The sequence below is a fragment of the Lagenorhynchus albirostris genome, chromosome 3 (genome assembly GCF_949774975.1).
Source record: "Lagenorhynchus albirostris chromosome 3, mLagAlb1.1, whole genome shotgun sequence".
NCBI classification, from domain to species: Eukaryota; Metazoa; Chordata; class Mammalia; order Artiodactyla; family Delphinidae; genus Lagenorhynchus; species Lagenorhynchus albirostris.
In genome coordinates, this window is record NC_083097.1 from 161734207 (window position 1) to 161749157 (window position 14951).

The 14951-nt window shown below is 62.2% G+C and overlaps 1 protein-coding gene across 1 annotated transcript in view; it reads left to right on the plus strand.

The window, feature by feature from the left end:
• Nucleotides 1-468: 468 nt before the first annotated feature.
• The window catches only part of NFIX (nuclear factor I X), a 95278-nt gene continuing 80795 nt past the window's right edge, over nucleotides 469-14951 (plus strand). The window contains exon 1 of the mRNA XM_060144956.1: nucleotides 469-602. Coding sequence (XP_060000939.1) covers nucleotides 576-602 — 27 coding nt within the window. The 5' untranslated portion in view covers nucleotides 469-575. The remainder of the gene's footprint in view (nucleotides 603-14951) is intronic.

Sequence of the window (14951 nt, forward strand, 5' to 3'; positions counted from 1 at the left end):
GGTGGCCGTGTTGGCGTGCGCCCCCGCGCGCGCGTGTCTGAGTGTGTGTGTGTGTGTGTGTGTGTGTGTGTGTGTGCATGTGTGCGTGCATATGTGTGTGTCTGTGTGCGCGCCGGCCGTCGCTCCCCCGCCCTGCCCGCCCCTCCCCGCGCCCCTCCTCCCGCCCGCGCCGCCCGCCCGCTCCCTCTCCCCGGAGTGCGCCGCTTCCAAACTTTGTCTAAACTTTCACTTTCACAGCGCGGCGGCGGCGGCGGCGGCGGCGGCGGCGGCGGCGGGCGAGGGTGACCGGCCGAGCGGCGGCGGCATGGAGTAGACGCGCGGCGGCGGCTGCGGCGGCGGACGCGAGAGGCAGCGGCGAGCGCGGCGGCGGCGGCGGCCCCGGAGCCGGCGGGGCCGAGCCTGCGAGCGGCGAGCGCGGAGCGGCGCCGGGCCGAGCGCGGGGCCGCGGGCCGGGCGGGCGCAGCGCGGCGGAGGCCGGAGGAACCGAGCCAGAGCCGGAGCCCGAGCGCGGCCGCCGCCTGCCGGGCCTCCCCTCGCCGCGGCCGGCCGCCGCGCTCCCGCCCGGGCGCCCAGCTATGTACTCCCCGTACTGCCTCACCCAGGTACCGGCCGCCGCCCCCGCGCGACCCGGGAGGGGAGCGGGCGCAGGAGGCCGGCCGGCGGCGCGGGCGGGAGGGCGGAGGGGGCGCGCGGCGGCTGGGGGGAGTGAGTCCACGGGCGGCCGAGGGGTGCAAGCCGTACGGTGGGGAGTCCGGCCACGCGTGCGGGCGCCCCCGTGCGCGTGCGACCCTGGCCAGGAGGCAGACGCCTGTTGGGGGTTCCGGGGGCTGCCGGCTGCGTGCGTGGCGCTGCCCCTGTAGCGCGGAGCGGGAGTGCGTGTTTGCGTGTGTGTGTGTGTGTGTGTGTGTGTGTGTGTGTGTGTGTGTGTGTATGTGTGTGTGCGCGCGCGCGCGCTCGACTGGGGTGCAGTGGGCAGCGGGACTCCCGCCGACCTGTGGGCGGCTGTGGCGTGCACCCGGACAGCGTGGCCGCTGGCAGTGTTTGCGGGATGACAGAGTGGCAGGGGGTGGTCCCGAGGGCGCAGTGCGGGGACTGTGTCTGGCGGCGCTCCCTGGGGCGGGCGCAGCGGTTCCCGAGGGTGGCAGCGGCCGGCGTGCTTGGTGGTGGCCCCTGCGTGCCGCCGGGGTGCCCCGGGCGGGCCGAGCAGCCCGGGCGTCTCCCCAAAGTCTTTGTTCAGGCCTCACATGGGAGCGGGGCTAAGAAAATGGCGGGGCTCCCAAATTTCTGTGGGGCAGGGGAGGGGAGGGAGGGGCGGGCGGGCTGCCAGCCCTGGCCGCGCCTCTTCGCCGACCCTGGACGCCGCAGCCGCGGCGACCCCCCCACAAAAAAAAAAAAAAAACTTTCCTCGGCTTAAACTTTCCGGCCCCAGCCACCCCGGCTGCCGCTCGGTGGACCAGGCGGGTCTGGGGAATCCCATCCCGCTGCCCGGAGGCGGGAGGGGCTGGCGGGAGCCGCGGACACTGCCGACGGTGCTGGGGCCACGCCGCCGGGTCAGCCGCGGGCGCTATGCCGACCTTGGCGCGCTGCGAAAGCGCGTCCCGCCTCCAGCGAAGTTCTCTGCACCGCGCTCGGCAGGCGGCAAAGGCCCGGGGGATGCCTGCCTTGCCACCCCACCCTCTCCGGTGGTGGCTCCTGGCTCTGAGAGGGCACAGAAGCTGCCCAGAGCCCCACAGCAGCCCTGGTAGCACTGTCTGCTGGGCCACGCTATAGCTGGCATCCCAGACTCCGCAGAGGCGACACCTGGGGGCTTCCTAACCCTGCCTGCCAGCAGGGCCTGCGTTTGTGGGGGGAGTCTCTAGGCAAGGCCTGGGTCCTAATTGTCCCCTCTGCCAGTCTGAGCCTTGCCAGCTGTGTGCCAAGTGTGCCCAGGCTGGGAGTGGGAGTCCCTGTGAATATGGCTGCTCTGTGGGTGTGGTACTGGCGAGGGGCTAGAGGGTATGTCAGGGGTGTGTGTCAGCCCCCCGCGTAACAAACAGAATGCCCACACCACACTCTCGTATCCACAGATGCAAGTGTGTGTGTGAGTCAATCTCGGGGGTCTGCTTGTGGCCCTGTGATCAGCCGTGGGCAGCCCTGTGTGTATGGACACGGGTATGGCCCAGGGTGAGGGTCTTCCTGTATAGGATGTGAGTATGTGTTGGTGAGGTACACATGCGCACGTATGTATCACGGTGTGCATGCAGGTGTGAGCAGGCACTCTGGCCACTATGGCAGTGTGGGGGACCCCCATATCTGTGCCTCTGACTGGCCGGCCACCCATCTTGGGCCCCCGCATGACGACCCTACCCACCTAGCTGGGTCTGAGCTGTGGCTGCCTTTGGTGCCGCATTTGGCTGGCCGATGTGGCTGATATTCGGGGCCTAGTGGGACCAAGACCTCATGCGTGAGCGGCCCCTGGCCCACCAGCCGCCACCTCGGCTCCCTGGCCTACCCTCCTCCTCAGCCTGGGTGAGAACTTGGTTCTTCAGATGTCACAGACCTTGGGAAAGAAAGTACCAGCTGATCCACTGGTGACAAGACTAGGGAGGGGCTGGGGCAGCCCCCAGACTCAGGGTGATGGCCAGCGCTTGGCTCTCTGACACCTTCGAAGGGAGCGAGGGCTCAGCTCTGTGTCACAGGCCTGAGTATGCCAGGGCGTCGGGGGAGAGAAGGGGGCACGGACTCGCTAGATTGAGCCCCTCAGCTCTGGGTAGGAGGCTGCTGTTGGCTGGTCAGCAGGGTCCAGCCTTCCCCTCCTGACGGCCACATTTCTGGGAGCTAGTCTGTTTTTATAAATCTTTCTGCTTCCATAGTTTGCTCTGCCAGTTTCTGTCTTTTCCTCTATCTCTGTCTGCCCTATATCTTTGACTGTCCCTGTCTTTCCCTGTCTCTCTCTGATTCTGGTTCTGGCCCCATCTCTGCTCCCCCCCTCCCCCTGAGTCTCGGACTCTGTCTCTTCTCTGGCCTGTGTGTGTGTGTATGTGTGTGTGTGTGTGTGTGTGTGGTGTGTGTCTCTCTTTCTCTCTCTCTTCTTTTTTTCAAACCAGAATTGGCTTCGATTTTAAAGTCAATAAATGATTGAGCAGGAACGAGCTTGGAGCAGCGGGGCCCTGGTGGGGAAAGGCACTGTGGGCGAGGGGGAAGGGCGGGTGTGGGGGGAAATCTCCTTCTGGAAAAAGCATCGAAATCCAGGGCGGCTGGGCGGGGTGCTTACTGGAGCTGCTTGAGCCCACTGCAGCCACGGGCCTGAGTCCTCGGTGGAGGGGAAAGGGGTGGATGGATGGCCCCGCACCCTTAACAGACAGCGGCACACAGGATGTGGACACACACATACACCACCGCTGCCGCCAAGATGAGGACATGAACGACATGTTTATGCTGATGTCCAGACACAGCAAGTTCGGCCATGGACAGACGAACTTACGGACACAGGAAACGGTGGACCTGTGTTCTCTCCCCACTAGCACACACACACAAACCCCTTGAGATGGGATGTGTATACCGACATAAACGCACGGAGACACGGCGATACCGTCCAGACACATTCAAATACAGGCTGACTCAAGTGTGTGTTCACCCCCACACTTACACAGACCCAAGGGCACATACCTTTACACAGGACACAAGGCTGTTGGCTCACCTGGGTGTGTATACGGACACGCATGTTCGCCGACATTACCTGCCACATGGCCCCACGGGAGCAGCGGAACGTTCACGTACCCTTGTTTCCACGCAGCCACATACACACTCCTTCAGGGGAGGGGAATGGACTGGGGCCTCCCTGATGCCCCCCCAGCTCTCTCCCTGGGTCTCTCTCCCCTCTGTCCCTGTGAAGCTGTTGCTCCCTGTCCCGGCACCAGCAGGGGCCTCCTTTTTATGGCGCATTTTCTCTCTGGGTCTGGCCCTGCATGCTTCACGTCCACTGCTGGGGTGGGAGGTGTGTGTGGCCACGAGCTGGGACAGAGTAGGCCATGCCTGGGGTTAGGTTGAGCTTGGACAGACTGAGCTCAGAGCCGAGGGCTCTGCTGAGTTAACACGGGGGCAAGAGGCTCCCCTCTCTCTGGGGGCTGGAGCCAGGGGTCCTGGCCCAGCCAAGAATGTCTTGTGTGGCCTCAAGGGCTCCCAGGTGGAGCTGTGGGAGCAGAGGTTGAGGGTTAGACTTTGCAAATAAGACAGCACAGGGTTTGAGCTCCAGCTCTGCATCTTAAATCCTGTGACCCGAAACACAGGACTTTCTTGGTCTGTAACATGGGCAATAAAAAAATAAATAAAAATTAAAAAACAAAATGGTCAATAATAGTACCTACCTCTCATGCTGTGATTAGGTTCAGTGTCAGGCCTGGCACACATGGCATGTGCTCGAGAAAAGGAATGACGTGTCATTTTGGTTATCATCATTAGGCCAGCCCCGGGCCCTCCCAGCTGAGGGTAGGCTGCTTCAGAGGGATGGAAGCCAGGGTCAGGCACCTCCCAACCATAGAAATCCAGGTGGACTGTCTGGAGGAGGAAGCAAGAGAAGAGTTCGGGAGGAAAGAGGCCAGCTCACGGCCCAGCGGTTTTCCTTTAGGTGGGGTCCTGTAGGCCAAGGAGGGGACGGCAGGGGCGAAAGGCAGGGAGAGGTGATGATGGGGGTAGGGGAGGGGGCAGGGAGAATGCCAAGGCCTGGGCTGCCCCGTGGGGACCAGATGCCATTCTTGGGGGCTCTGGCTGCCCTGGCCCCTTTTCCTGACCTCGACCAGGCCCGCTTTGGGGCTGGGCTCTGAGGCCTTGTGCAGGAGTGTGTGTGCACATGAGTGCCCAAATGTGAGTGGGGCGAAGAGCCTAGAGACCTGGGTGGGTCCCAGTGGTGACCTTAGGGATGTCTGCATGGCTCCAGAATCATTTCTGCATCAGGGCATTGTCACCTGGGACCACCACGGGGACAGGATGCATGTGCGGGACCCTGTGTGGGCACTTGGCAGGGTCAAGCGGGCGTTTCAGGTATGTGCAGGGGGTGGGCATGCAGCTGTGGCTGACAGTGAAATCCCCCCCGCACTGACCACCTGCTTCCACTTCCAACCCGCTGGGAGCCTGGCCTTTTTGGTCTGCTTGGTTCCCGTCCTCTGCTCTTGAAGTGCAAGCGTGGGGTCTCACACTTTCCTCCAGCTGAACCGACGGAGGATGAGGAGGCCCGGACAACCGTGCTTCCCTCCAACGCGGCGCTGAGGATGGGGCTCCTGTCCCTCCTAGCTGAGGTGGGAGAAAGGAGGGGGCGTCTGCACTTTCCTACCCCCAAAACCCTGGATGTGGAGGCGAAGGGGCCAGGGGAGACATCCCTGAGCAGCTCCCCGTCTTCTCCCCGATTCGCATGTGCGTCCGTCGGCGTGGTGAGCCTTAGAGCCACCATTTTCCCGAGGACGGCAGTGTGGCTGTGCGTGTGTGTGTGGGTCCCTTTCCAAATGTCCCTGTGTCTCCGGACGGTATGTCACTGGGTGCTGCCTGGTGTCTCTGAGGGCCATTCCAAGCTCCGTCTCTGTGTATTCGGGTGACAGTGGGGTTGGTGGTGTGTGTCACCGTGTGTGTCGGGATACCTGATGTGGTCTTTGTGTCACGGTGCCGCTGTGGTATGTCACTAAACAAATCATCGAATCCTCTGGGTGTCTGATCGTCGTGACAAGCGTTGTATCCGTGTGCCTTACCGTGCGTGGCGGCCTGTTGTGTTGACATACCTGTGTCAATGCGTGCGCCTATAGGTATCGCCCCCATGGCATTGTGCGTCCCGGGCTTGTCCCTGTGACCATCAATGTGTGTTTCACCACATGGGCCCCTCTCCCTGGCCTCCCTTGGCCTCTTGGCACCTTGTGAAGTGCCCACCATGGCGGCCAAGCTAGTGTCTGGGAGCAGGCTGGCTTCTTCGAGGCTTCCCATGAGGTGGGGCGGCCATGGTGGCCCTGCTATGGGCCCCACCCGTGCCCCTGGCCCGGCATGGACAGAAGCCCGTTGTGTGGCGAGGTGCGGGTGTGTGTTTGGGCCGCCCACAGGCCTCCCTCTGTCTGCCCGGCGCACATTGATCTTGGCTTCTGCCTGTGTCCGTCCTGGCCTGGCCAGCTGGGGTGTCCGGCTGTCTCTGTGGGCCAGAGCCCACCGCCCCCTACCGTCCCCAGCGGCCAAGCCTGCCCCAGGTCCCACACCTCCGTGCCGCCCGCTGTCCCTCCGAGGCCCTGAGAGCGTGGATTTGGAAACTGAGGCCCCCTGCCTGCTCCCCCGCCCCCTCTCCTTCCTCCCTGTCTCTCCCCCCTCCCGCTCCCTCGCTCCCTCTCTCTCTCTCCTCCTGCCAAACGCATCTTGGCTCCGTCTGAATATCTCTCCTCCTCGATTTTTGGCTCCAGCTCTGGGCGCGTTCACTAAAAGAAGGGCTAGCTCCCCCCTTCCCCGCCCCCCTTCCTTGCTGCCTCCCCCCCCTCTGGAGGAGCCCCTCTGAGGGCGGGAGTGGCCGCGTGCAGGGGCCTGGGCCCCCAAGCGGGGTTGGCCAAGGGGGCACAGGCCTGGTGGGCGAGGGGGCTGGGTGGACTGGGCCTGGCAGCCCGAGAGAGTGGTGGCCGGGGTGACCATGCTGCCCGGCTGGGCGGGCGGCCGGGTGGGGAGGGGTCGGGGGCACGGAGCTGGGGTGTCTGGCTTCTGGTGGGGCTGGCAGGCCTCTGTGAGGCGCAGCTGTGCCCAGAACGCCAAGCTGCGTTTGCCATCACTACCGATGTGGCTGCGCCAGCGGGGAGGGGGAGGCGGGTGGCGGGCACTGCGGCGCTCCATAGCCAATCGGAAGCCGGGGTTGCACTGGGGAGCTCTCCCCCCACTGGGCCCCACCCTGAGGGAAGCTGGGGTTGGTGTCCAGCAGTGGGTAGGGGGCAATGCCACCACCGCCGCCGAGGACCCTGCCCCCTTGGTTGAAAGCTCGGGGCCAGCCTTCCTGGCACAGATCGGGCAAGGGCGGGGGGGGGGGCTCTGTGCCCACCTGAATCTTCAGGAGCCTAGCTGGAGTAAGGGGCAGCTCAGAGGCGCACCCCACCCCCTCGGCCCCAGGAAGCGGCTTTCAGTCCGGGGCAGCCAGGAGCTGGGGGTGGGGGCCGAATCATCCAGGAGGGTCCGTCCAAATATCGGCTTCAGTAGAATCATCTCGGGGGTTTATTCCGGGTCCATCTCACACAAAGTCGCACACTCTCATTGGCACACACAGGCACAAAGAATCACGCTGTCACACAGGCACGGCACACCCTGGCATAGCACACAGACACAGGCGTTCCCACACAGAGGCTCGCCTTCGCACCCAGACACCTAGGGATGCCCGCCACACTGAACAGAGGCTCGTGCTACACACGCAGGGACACACATGTGGGTGCAGACCCTGGGGCACACATGGTCACACGGTAACACACCGTGAGACACACAGCACAGACACAGGCACTGCCACCGCCCAACACACAGGAGCTCACGGCCCCACAGACACGTGGTGAGAAGCCCACGGCACACGCACACGGTGACATTGTCAGACACATGGTGATACACACACACCTGGCGATGTCTGGAAGCATTTGGTTGTCACACTTGGAGGGGGGTTTGCCACTGGCACCTAGTGGGTGGAAGCCAGGGAAGCTGCCCAATACCGCACAGTGCACAGGACGGCCCCAACCGCACATAATGATCCAGCCCCCAATGTCAGCAGTTACGCACACGGGCCCAGCTAACCCGACACCCACTGCGCGCGCGCGCGCACACACACACACGGACAAGAGTCCAGCTGACACAGTATCTCACAGTGTCTTGCTTACTACGACCCAGGTTTTGTCACAAATGCAGGGCCCCCCACCTCTCACACACACACACACACACACACAAGCCCAGGTGCAGATGGTGTGGCATGTACACAATCCCATGTTGCTCCAGCACCCAGGGACGAGGGTCACACCCACACACCCATTCACACCTGGGCCACACCTGGCCCTCCTTGGAAATGGCACCTGAGAGGCGAGACCTGCCCTCCTTGTACCTCCCCTCTACTTGCTGGCCCTGCTGGCTGTCTTTGAGCTGCAGATCCAACCACCCCAGCCTCTCCTGAGGGAACTGGGAGCTCTGAGTCCCTGTGCTGGTTTGTAGAGGCCTGGGGGATACTGCTGGGAGGCCACATGCCCACCCATGCCCAGGAGACCCTGGCCCTCTGGGCCTAGCGGCTAGGGGCCCCCGTCTCACAGTCTTGCTTCTGGCAGCCATGGAGACCGTCCAGGATGGAGGCGAGGCTGGCCTCTGAGACTCTTGTCCGCTGTGTGGTTGTCTCATTAATCCTCTGGCCGTTGACTCCTCGTTTCTGACTCTGGAGAAATACGACTGGGGGAATCATACAGGAAGAAAGCGTTTTGTGGGATAATAAGTGAATGAGCGTTTGTCCTAAAAATCACAGCAATGGCTAAAGTGTGCTGTGTGCTCGCTGTGTCTCAACCTGTGCTAAGTGCCTCCCTAGCTTGTCTCCCTGAATCCTTCCACGTGAGGCGGGTGTGGCAAGGGTTAGCTGTGCCCATGTGTGTGTCTGACAGTATATTAGGGCGGGGTTTCTCCACTTTGGCACTGTTGGCATTTGGGACATTTGGACATTATTAGGGGAATGGGGCCTCTGAGCCAACTTCCTGGGTTTGAATCCTGGCTCTGCTACTCACTAGCTGTGTGACCTGGGCAAGTCGCTCAACTTCTCTGGGCCTCCGTGTCCTCTCACAGGGTTGTGGTAAGGATCAGAAAGGAGTTGGCTTATCCAGAGTCCTTTAAAACAGTGCTTGATGTGAAGTAAGTGCTTGATTTTATGGATGAAAAACTGAGACTCAGAGAAGAAGCACCCTGGGACAAGGCCAAGGGCTAGAAAAGTGGTGGAGCCTGAGCCTCTTCTCTGATTGCCACCATCCTAAATCCTACTGATGGGACAAAAATGCAGCTTATTCTCTGGCCTTTACCAAATTTCGGAGTGGGCCTCTAGGCCTCCATACCCCCATTTGAAGTATGTCCCTGCTGTTGGCCCTTGAACCATCCTTACTGCTCTGACCTTCAGATCTTTTTCTGTCCAGGACTCAGAATGAGAGTGGATGGTTATCTCATCCCCTCTGCACACCCACTGGCCAGGCTTGCCCTCACCTTCCTGGCAGGGCCCAACACCCTCTCCCACACATTGCTGGGCACCTAGCCGAAGCCCTTGTGCTGGGGGTGCAGCCAGGGACCTGTGCATTCCTTCCACAAATATTTGTTAAGCACCTCCTGGGTGCCAGGCCCTGTTCTAGGCCCTGGGGGCTCGGCGAGGAGCAAAATCAGTGGGGGTGCCAGCCCCGGTGAGAGGGTAGACCGTGAACCCGATAAACAAGGGAGGGTCCAGCGCTTGAGACAGCGATAGGTGTTATGGGGAAAAGAGAACAACAGTAGGGTCCTCGGAAGTGCTGGGCAGCTGTGGTTTTAGCAGAGGTGGTCTGGGAGGCCTCGTGGCTCGGTGTTCGGTGTTGACTTTCAACTCTGTTGCTCTGCCACAGCTCAAGTGCGGCCTCCCAGGCCCTTTGCCCTCTGCAAGGGGGCGGTGCAGAGGTCAGGGGTACGTGACTTAGCATGGTTGCCCCCACCGTCTGCCCGGAACGCACAGCCTGTTGTCACTGCTGTCTGAGGTCATCCATTATCCGTACTGGTGGATACACCGTAGGCTGCCCGCCTAAGACCTGGGGACAAGATGGCCGGCGCCTCTTCTCTACAGAAACTGGGCGTCAATGGGCACCGGGCACTCTCGACTGTGCCGCTCTGAGCTGGGGGGTGGGGCTGGGGCAGCTGGTGGCCCGGAGTGGCACTTCCACCTGGGCCCCTCAATTTAGCTCCCTTGGGGCGGGTCCAGTTTATTTTTACCCCAGCCTGTCACCCTGGCAGTGCCAGGCCGTGCCATCTTTGTAGGGTCTTGGGGACCTGCCCAGGGCTTGAGGGGACCTGGCTTTGTCTGCCGGACCCCCGATTCCCAACTAGGTCCCCATCTCCCTCCACCCCCAGAACTCCAGGTGTGAGGGCTCTGGGCTGGGGCTAGTGGGGTAGGCACTGCTGGCTGGCAACCATCGTGCCCAGCCTGGTGGCATTTGGTTTGGCACCCTGCCTGCCCCCCACCCCCACCCCATGCCTGGGCAGAGCCGAGCGGCTGCTGCTGCCAGTCTCCATCTTGAAGCTTGGAGTGGGGGTGGGGGAACGCTGGGCACCTCCCGGCCCCCTGCCCGCCCCGTGCCACCTGGGACTTGTCCCCCATGCCTACTCCTTGGAAGGGCCCGGGCTGCTTTTCCCGCTGCCCCTTTGCATCCTGGAGCTCGGCGAGGATGCCCGCCTGGCTTCCATCTTCCCTGCTCGCTTCCTCGCTCTCTCGCCTGCTTCCCTGTAATGGCTCACCATTTTTGGCATCTCCTCCCCCTCCCCCTCCCATAGGCGCCAACCTCACTTCCAAACCCGCCATTGCTGGCTCTCTGGCCTCTGCTGCCTGGGGCTGGGACCCTGGAAGAGAGAGTTTGGGGGGCCGAGCATATGGGCATGAGGGGGGCTTTCTGGGTGCTTGTGTGAGTGTGTGTCTGGAGGGGGAAACATGCTTCGAGCCAGCTCGTGCAACCAGCCTCGAGGTTGGCAGAGCTGGGCTGCAGGAAGGGGGTGGCGGAGAAGTGCAGACTCTCCCATTTCTGACCGGCCCCGGGGCTTCGTGTCAGCCTCTGGGCCACTGGGAGACCAGGTGGGCATTTCTGTGCAAGCCGGGGGTCTGGACTGGGAAAAGCAAGGCTTCATTTGTAGGGTGCTCCAACCCTTCCTCCTCCAAGTCACCCCCGTCCCCAGGACTTCAAGTTTTCTGTTCCCCCCGTCCAGAGCCAGGGGTGGGGGAATCAAGCCCCACGTTGGGCACTCGTGCCCCCAGAGGGACAAGGGACTTCGGAGGAACCGGTTTACTGCCCCCCCCAACCCCAGCTCGCTGCCCGCCTCTCTCGGCACTAAACAAAGTTTGCTAAGTAACTTCAAATGTTATTTGAGGACGGCCTGGCCTCAGCCCAAGGCGGCCCTGTGGAAACTTGTTTTTCGCTGCCGAGGCTGCAAGTATCAAAGACACACTTTCGGGGGGGTGGGGTGGGGGTGGGGGGGTGCTTCGACGCTTCTCCCCTCTCTCTGGCAGGGGCTGGCCCTGAACGGACACATAGACACACAGAGGCCCGCACCGGCAGAGGGACACACACATCATGCCGTAGCTTGCGACACCAGACACATGACAGGCAAGGACCATAGCGCTCACTGATAACACACACAACGCACACATACTGACACACCCAGGGGGGAGGGGAGGGTTTGGAGTGTGCTGCCCCCAGCCCACAGGCCCTGGGGTTTTTCCAGCTGGTGAGGTTTTTCCACACTGGGAGAGTGCATGGCCACGAAGCCTGGAGTCCTGCATTCTCAGGTCTCGTGGGCGTGAGTGGGTGCTCAGATGGGTCCCTTCCCCTTTCTCAGCCTCAGTTTCTCCAACTGTAGAAGGAGGCGCTGGGCCCAGAGGGTGTGAGAAGCAGAATCCCACACTGATGAGAAGAGTGCCTGGGTTGGAATCATTGAAGGGAGGAGTGAGTCCCTAATAGCAGGGTCTGAGCGTGAGGCGTGGGCTACGAGCAGTGCTCATAGGTGTCATCTGGCATTTCTGCAAACCTGATGGGTGTCCACCCTGACTGGAGACCCCGACCTCCAGCAACTCTAGGTTTGCCAGTTCCCAGGGAGGTCTCTGTTTTTCTCCCCGCTCCCTCCATTTCTCTCCTGGCTTTTCTTGATCTTTCCCTAAATCCCTCCTTCTCTGGGTCTCCACCAGCCCTGCCCAGGCCTGGAGCTCAGGGAAATCGTGGGAAACAGGCTTGGGGTGTGTTTTTCCTCACCGAAGCCAGACAGGCCTGGGGTCCTCCATGCCCTGAGGTCCCTGATGAGCCTCCTGGCAAGAAGCTGGGGGGTGGGCATCTGAGCTGACACAATGTGGGAGGGGGAAGATCCTTCACAGGGTCCCTCTGAACCATCCCCTCCTGAGGTTTGTAAGCAGATGGGATCCCGCTGGACAATAGAAAGCCCAAGGCTGGACAGGACACCGGACTGACCCGCCCCCAGGCCCTGAGAGCCTCCCCATCTCACTGTCAGCCAGACCCTCACTGAGATAGGTTTATGGGGGTCCCCTGGTCCCAGCCCCACACACCGCTTCATCTCCACTCACAGTCGGTACCCGCAACACCCCGCCACCCGCAGTCTGTCGCGCAGTGACAGCCTGTCACAGGCACCGCCGCACACCGGCACAATCTGTCGTCCACGCACAGTCTCACACACAACCTGTCACACACACGCACACACACACAGCGGCACAGTCACACACACAGCCAGCCTCACGCGATCACACCAAGCGTCACAGCTTGTCACAGCCATAGACTCCTCACAATAAAAATAACAGCTACCAACTCCCGAGCAATTATGCCTGGGCAGTGGGTGGGCGGGTGCACGTGACCTCCTGTAACCCTCTCAGCATAAGGCAGGTATGAGTAACCTGTTTTACAGATGAGGAAACAGGCCGGAAGGTCACGTGCCAAGGTCATGAGGCTAGAAGTGGGGTGGCAGGAATTACTCAGCCAGGCCCCCAGGGGCAAGCGACATTTAAACAGATCTCACTGCTTTTCAACCCACTCCTATCCATCTGAGACTCCCCCTTCTAACCCCCCACCATGGGAGTTCCCTTCCCATTCCCCAGATGGGAAAAACTGAGGTTCTAAGCAGCCCAGCCAGGAAACAGGGGAAGGGGCCTCCTGGCCCCTTGCGTAAGAGGGCTCACGCTGTCTGCCTTCACCTGAGGAAGTGTGAGCCATGCCCTCCAGCCCAAATGTTACTTTGCTCCTTTTGGACCGCGGTGGCTGCAGCCTGCGGTTCTGCTGGATTCCATATGTAGGAGCCTTTGGCTGGGGCCAGGGTTCTGGAAGGCAGAGAAGTCCTGGGTCTTCAAAACCTCTGTCTCCATCCACAGTTGGGGGTGGGAGTGGCAAGCCGTAGGCTGCCAGGCAAGTCCCTCGGCCCAAGCCATGCCCGGGAGACTCGGGCTGCCCTGTACCCCTACTCCCCAGGGCCCTCCGCATTCCAGGGCGCTTCCTCCTCCTCTGCAGCTCGCTTTCCCCTTCTTTGTTCCACCACCCCCACCCCACCCCCGCCCCGCTCCCCGGGGCTTCCCCCATTAGCGCTGCCACGGCCAAAACCAACACCGCTCCAACGACATCCCGCTGAGACCCGCCGGGCGGCGGCGGGCCCTGCCCCCTGGCCCGCTCAGGGGCCAAATCCTGGCTCGGCGTGGCGGCGACGGCGGCCCCGGCGCACGTGGCTACCCTTAGGGCAAGCACATGCGCACACCCCGGCGCATCGGCCCCGACGGGGCACCCGGGCGGGCGCAATCCCAGGTCCAAAGCCCCAGCGGACACTCGGCCGCGCGCACGCACTGCACGTAAGCACGCTCCTGCACAGGGGCTCAGACCCCTGTCGCCAGTGTGCCCTAGCCAGGCGCCCCCGACCGGGATCCCAGGCACCGCCAGCTTATACGCATACACGGGCCTCACGCCCCAATGGGACTGCTGGGAGCACACCCCCACCATAAATAATACCCTTTCCCAACCTCAGATGGGGTCGCGGGCGCGCGCGCGCGCGCGCGCGCGCACACACACACACACACACACACACACACACACACAAAACACACACACCCATGCGCTCTTGCTTGCATCCTCACCGAGGTTCTGAGCGCTGGTACTGCCCTGCGTCCCCACGGGGGTCCCGGGCTTAGGTGAGCCTGCAGGAACTGCCAGTGCCCACGCACGTGGCTCCAGGCCCACGCGGGCACACACCTCCCCAGTCTGCACACGCGTGTATTTCACGTGAGCTGCACACCTGCCAGGCCGCCCAGGGCACCTGGCTGCAAAACCGCATTCAGGTTTTGGGGGAGGGGACTGGGAATCGGAGGCCTAATTCCCACTGCCCCCATCTCTCTTAGAACACCCGCCTCCCCAAATGTCCCTGGGGCGCAGGTGAGACGCCCCAGAACTGTTGCCCAGTGGCGCCCCTGCATGTGCTATATTTATATTGGAAATGTGTACCTTTATATACATTTCTTATATGTAAGAACCTCCCCCCCATTCCCGCTCCACGTTTATACTTGGGTTTTACCATCCCTATTCGGCTTCTTCCCAAACCTGCAAAAAACCCCATTTCTCCAAGCAGGGACGTGGGGCGAGGCAGGAGCAGTCTCCCCCCTTCCCACTGTGGACGCCCCTCGTTCTTAAAGGCTAGGGACCCCCTTCCCACGAAAGGCCGAGCTACATCACCGAATCCCCAAGCCCTCCCCGAAACACAATCGCGGGGGTGGGTGCTGGTGGCCAGACATTGCTTTTTGGTGTGTTTGCTGTTGCTGCTTAAATTAATCCTGAGTGACGGCCTGCAATTCCTCTCCACAAAGAGGCCATTTAATGCCCCCCCCCACTTCTCGGGTGGAACTTCCATTTGTCCCCCTGAGTCCAGCTTGGCAGCTCAGGCCGCGCGCTACCAGCCCTCCTGGACTTTCCCTCAGGTGCGCCCGGGGCTTGGAGGCGGGTTCCCTGTGAGCACCGTGGACCTCAGGAGCGAGTGTGGGTGGGTTCTGGAGGGATGGGAGATGTCTTAAAATAGAAGCGCCTCGCTGAACAGAGGTGGGGGGAGGGCGTCCCAAGACTCCCTAGACGGCCCCACTGCCCAACCAAAGCGCTCCGGATGCCCCCGCCCCGCCGAAGAAAGATCAACTTCCGTGCCTTCTCCAGAGCGCCCCGAGGGGAGGATCCAGACCGTCCCCCACGTCGCCCTGAAGCCCCCCAGTCCGCGTG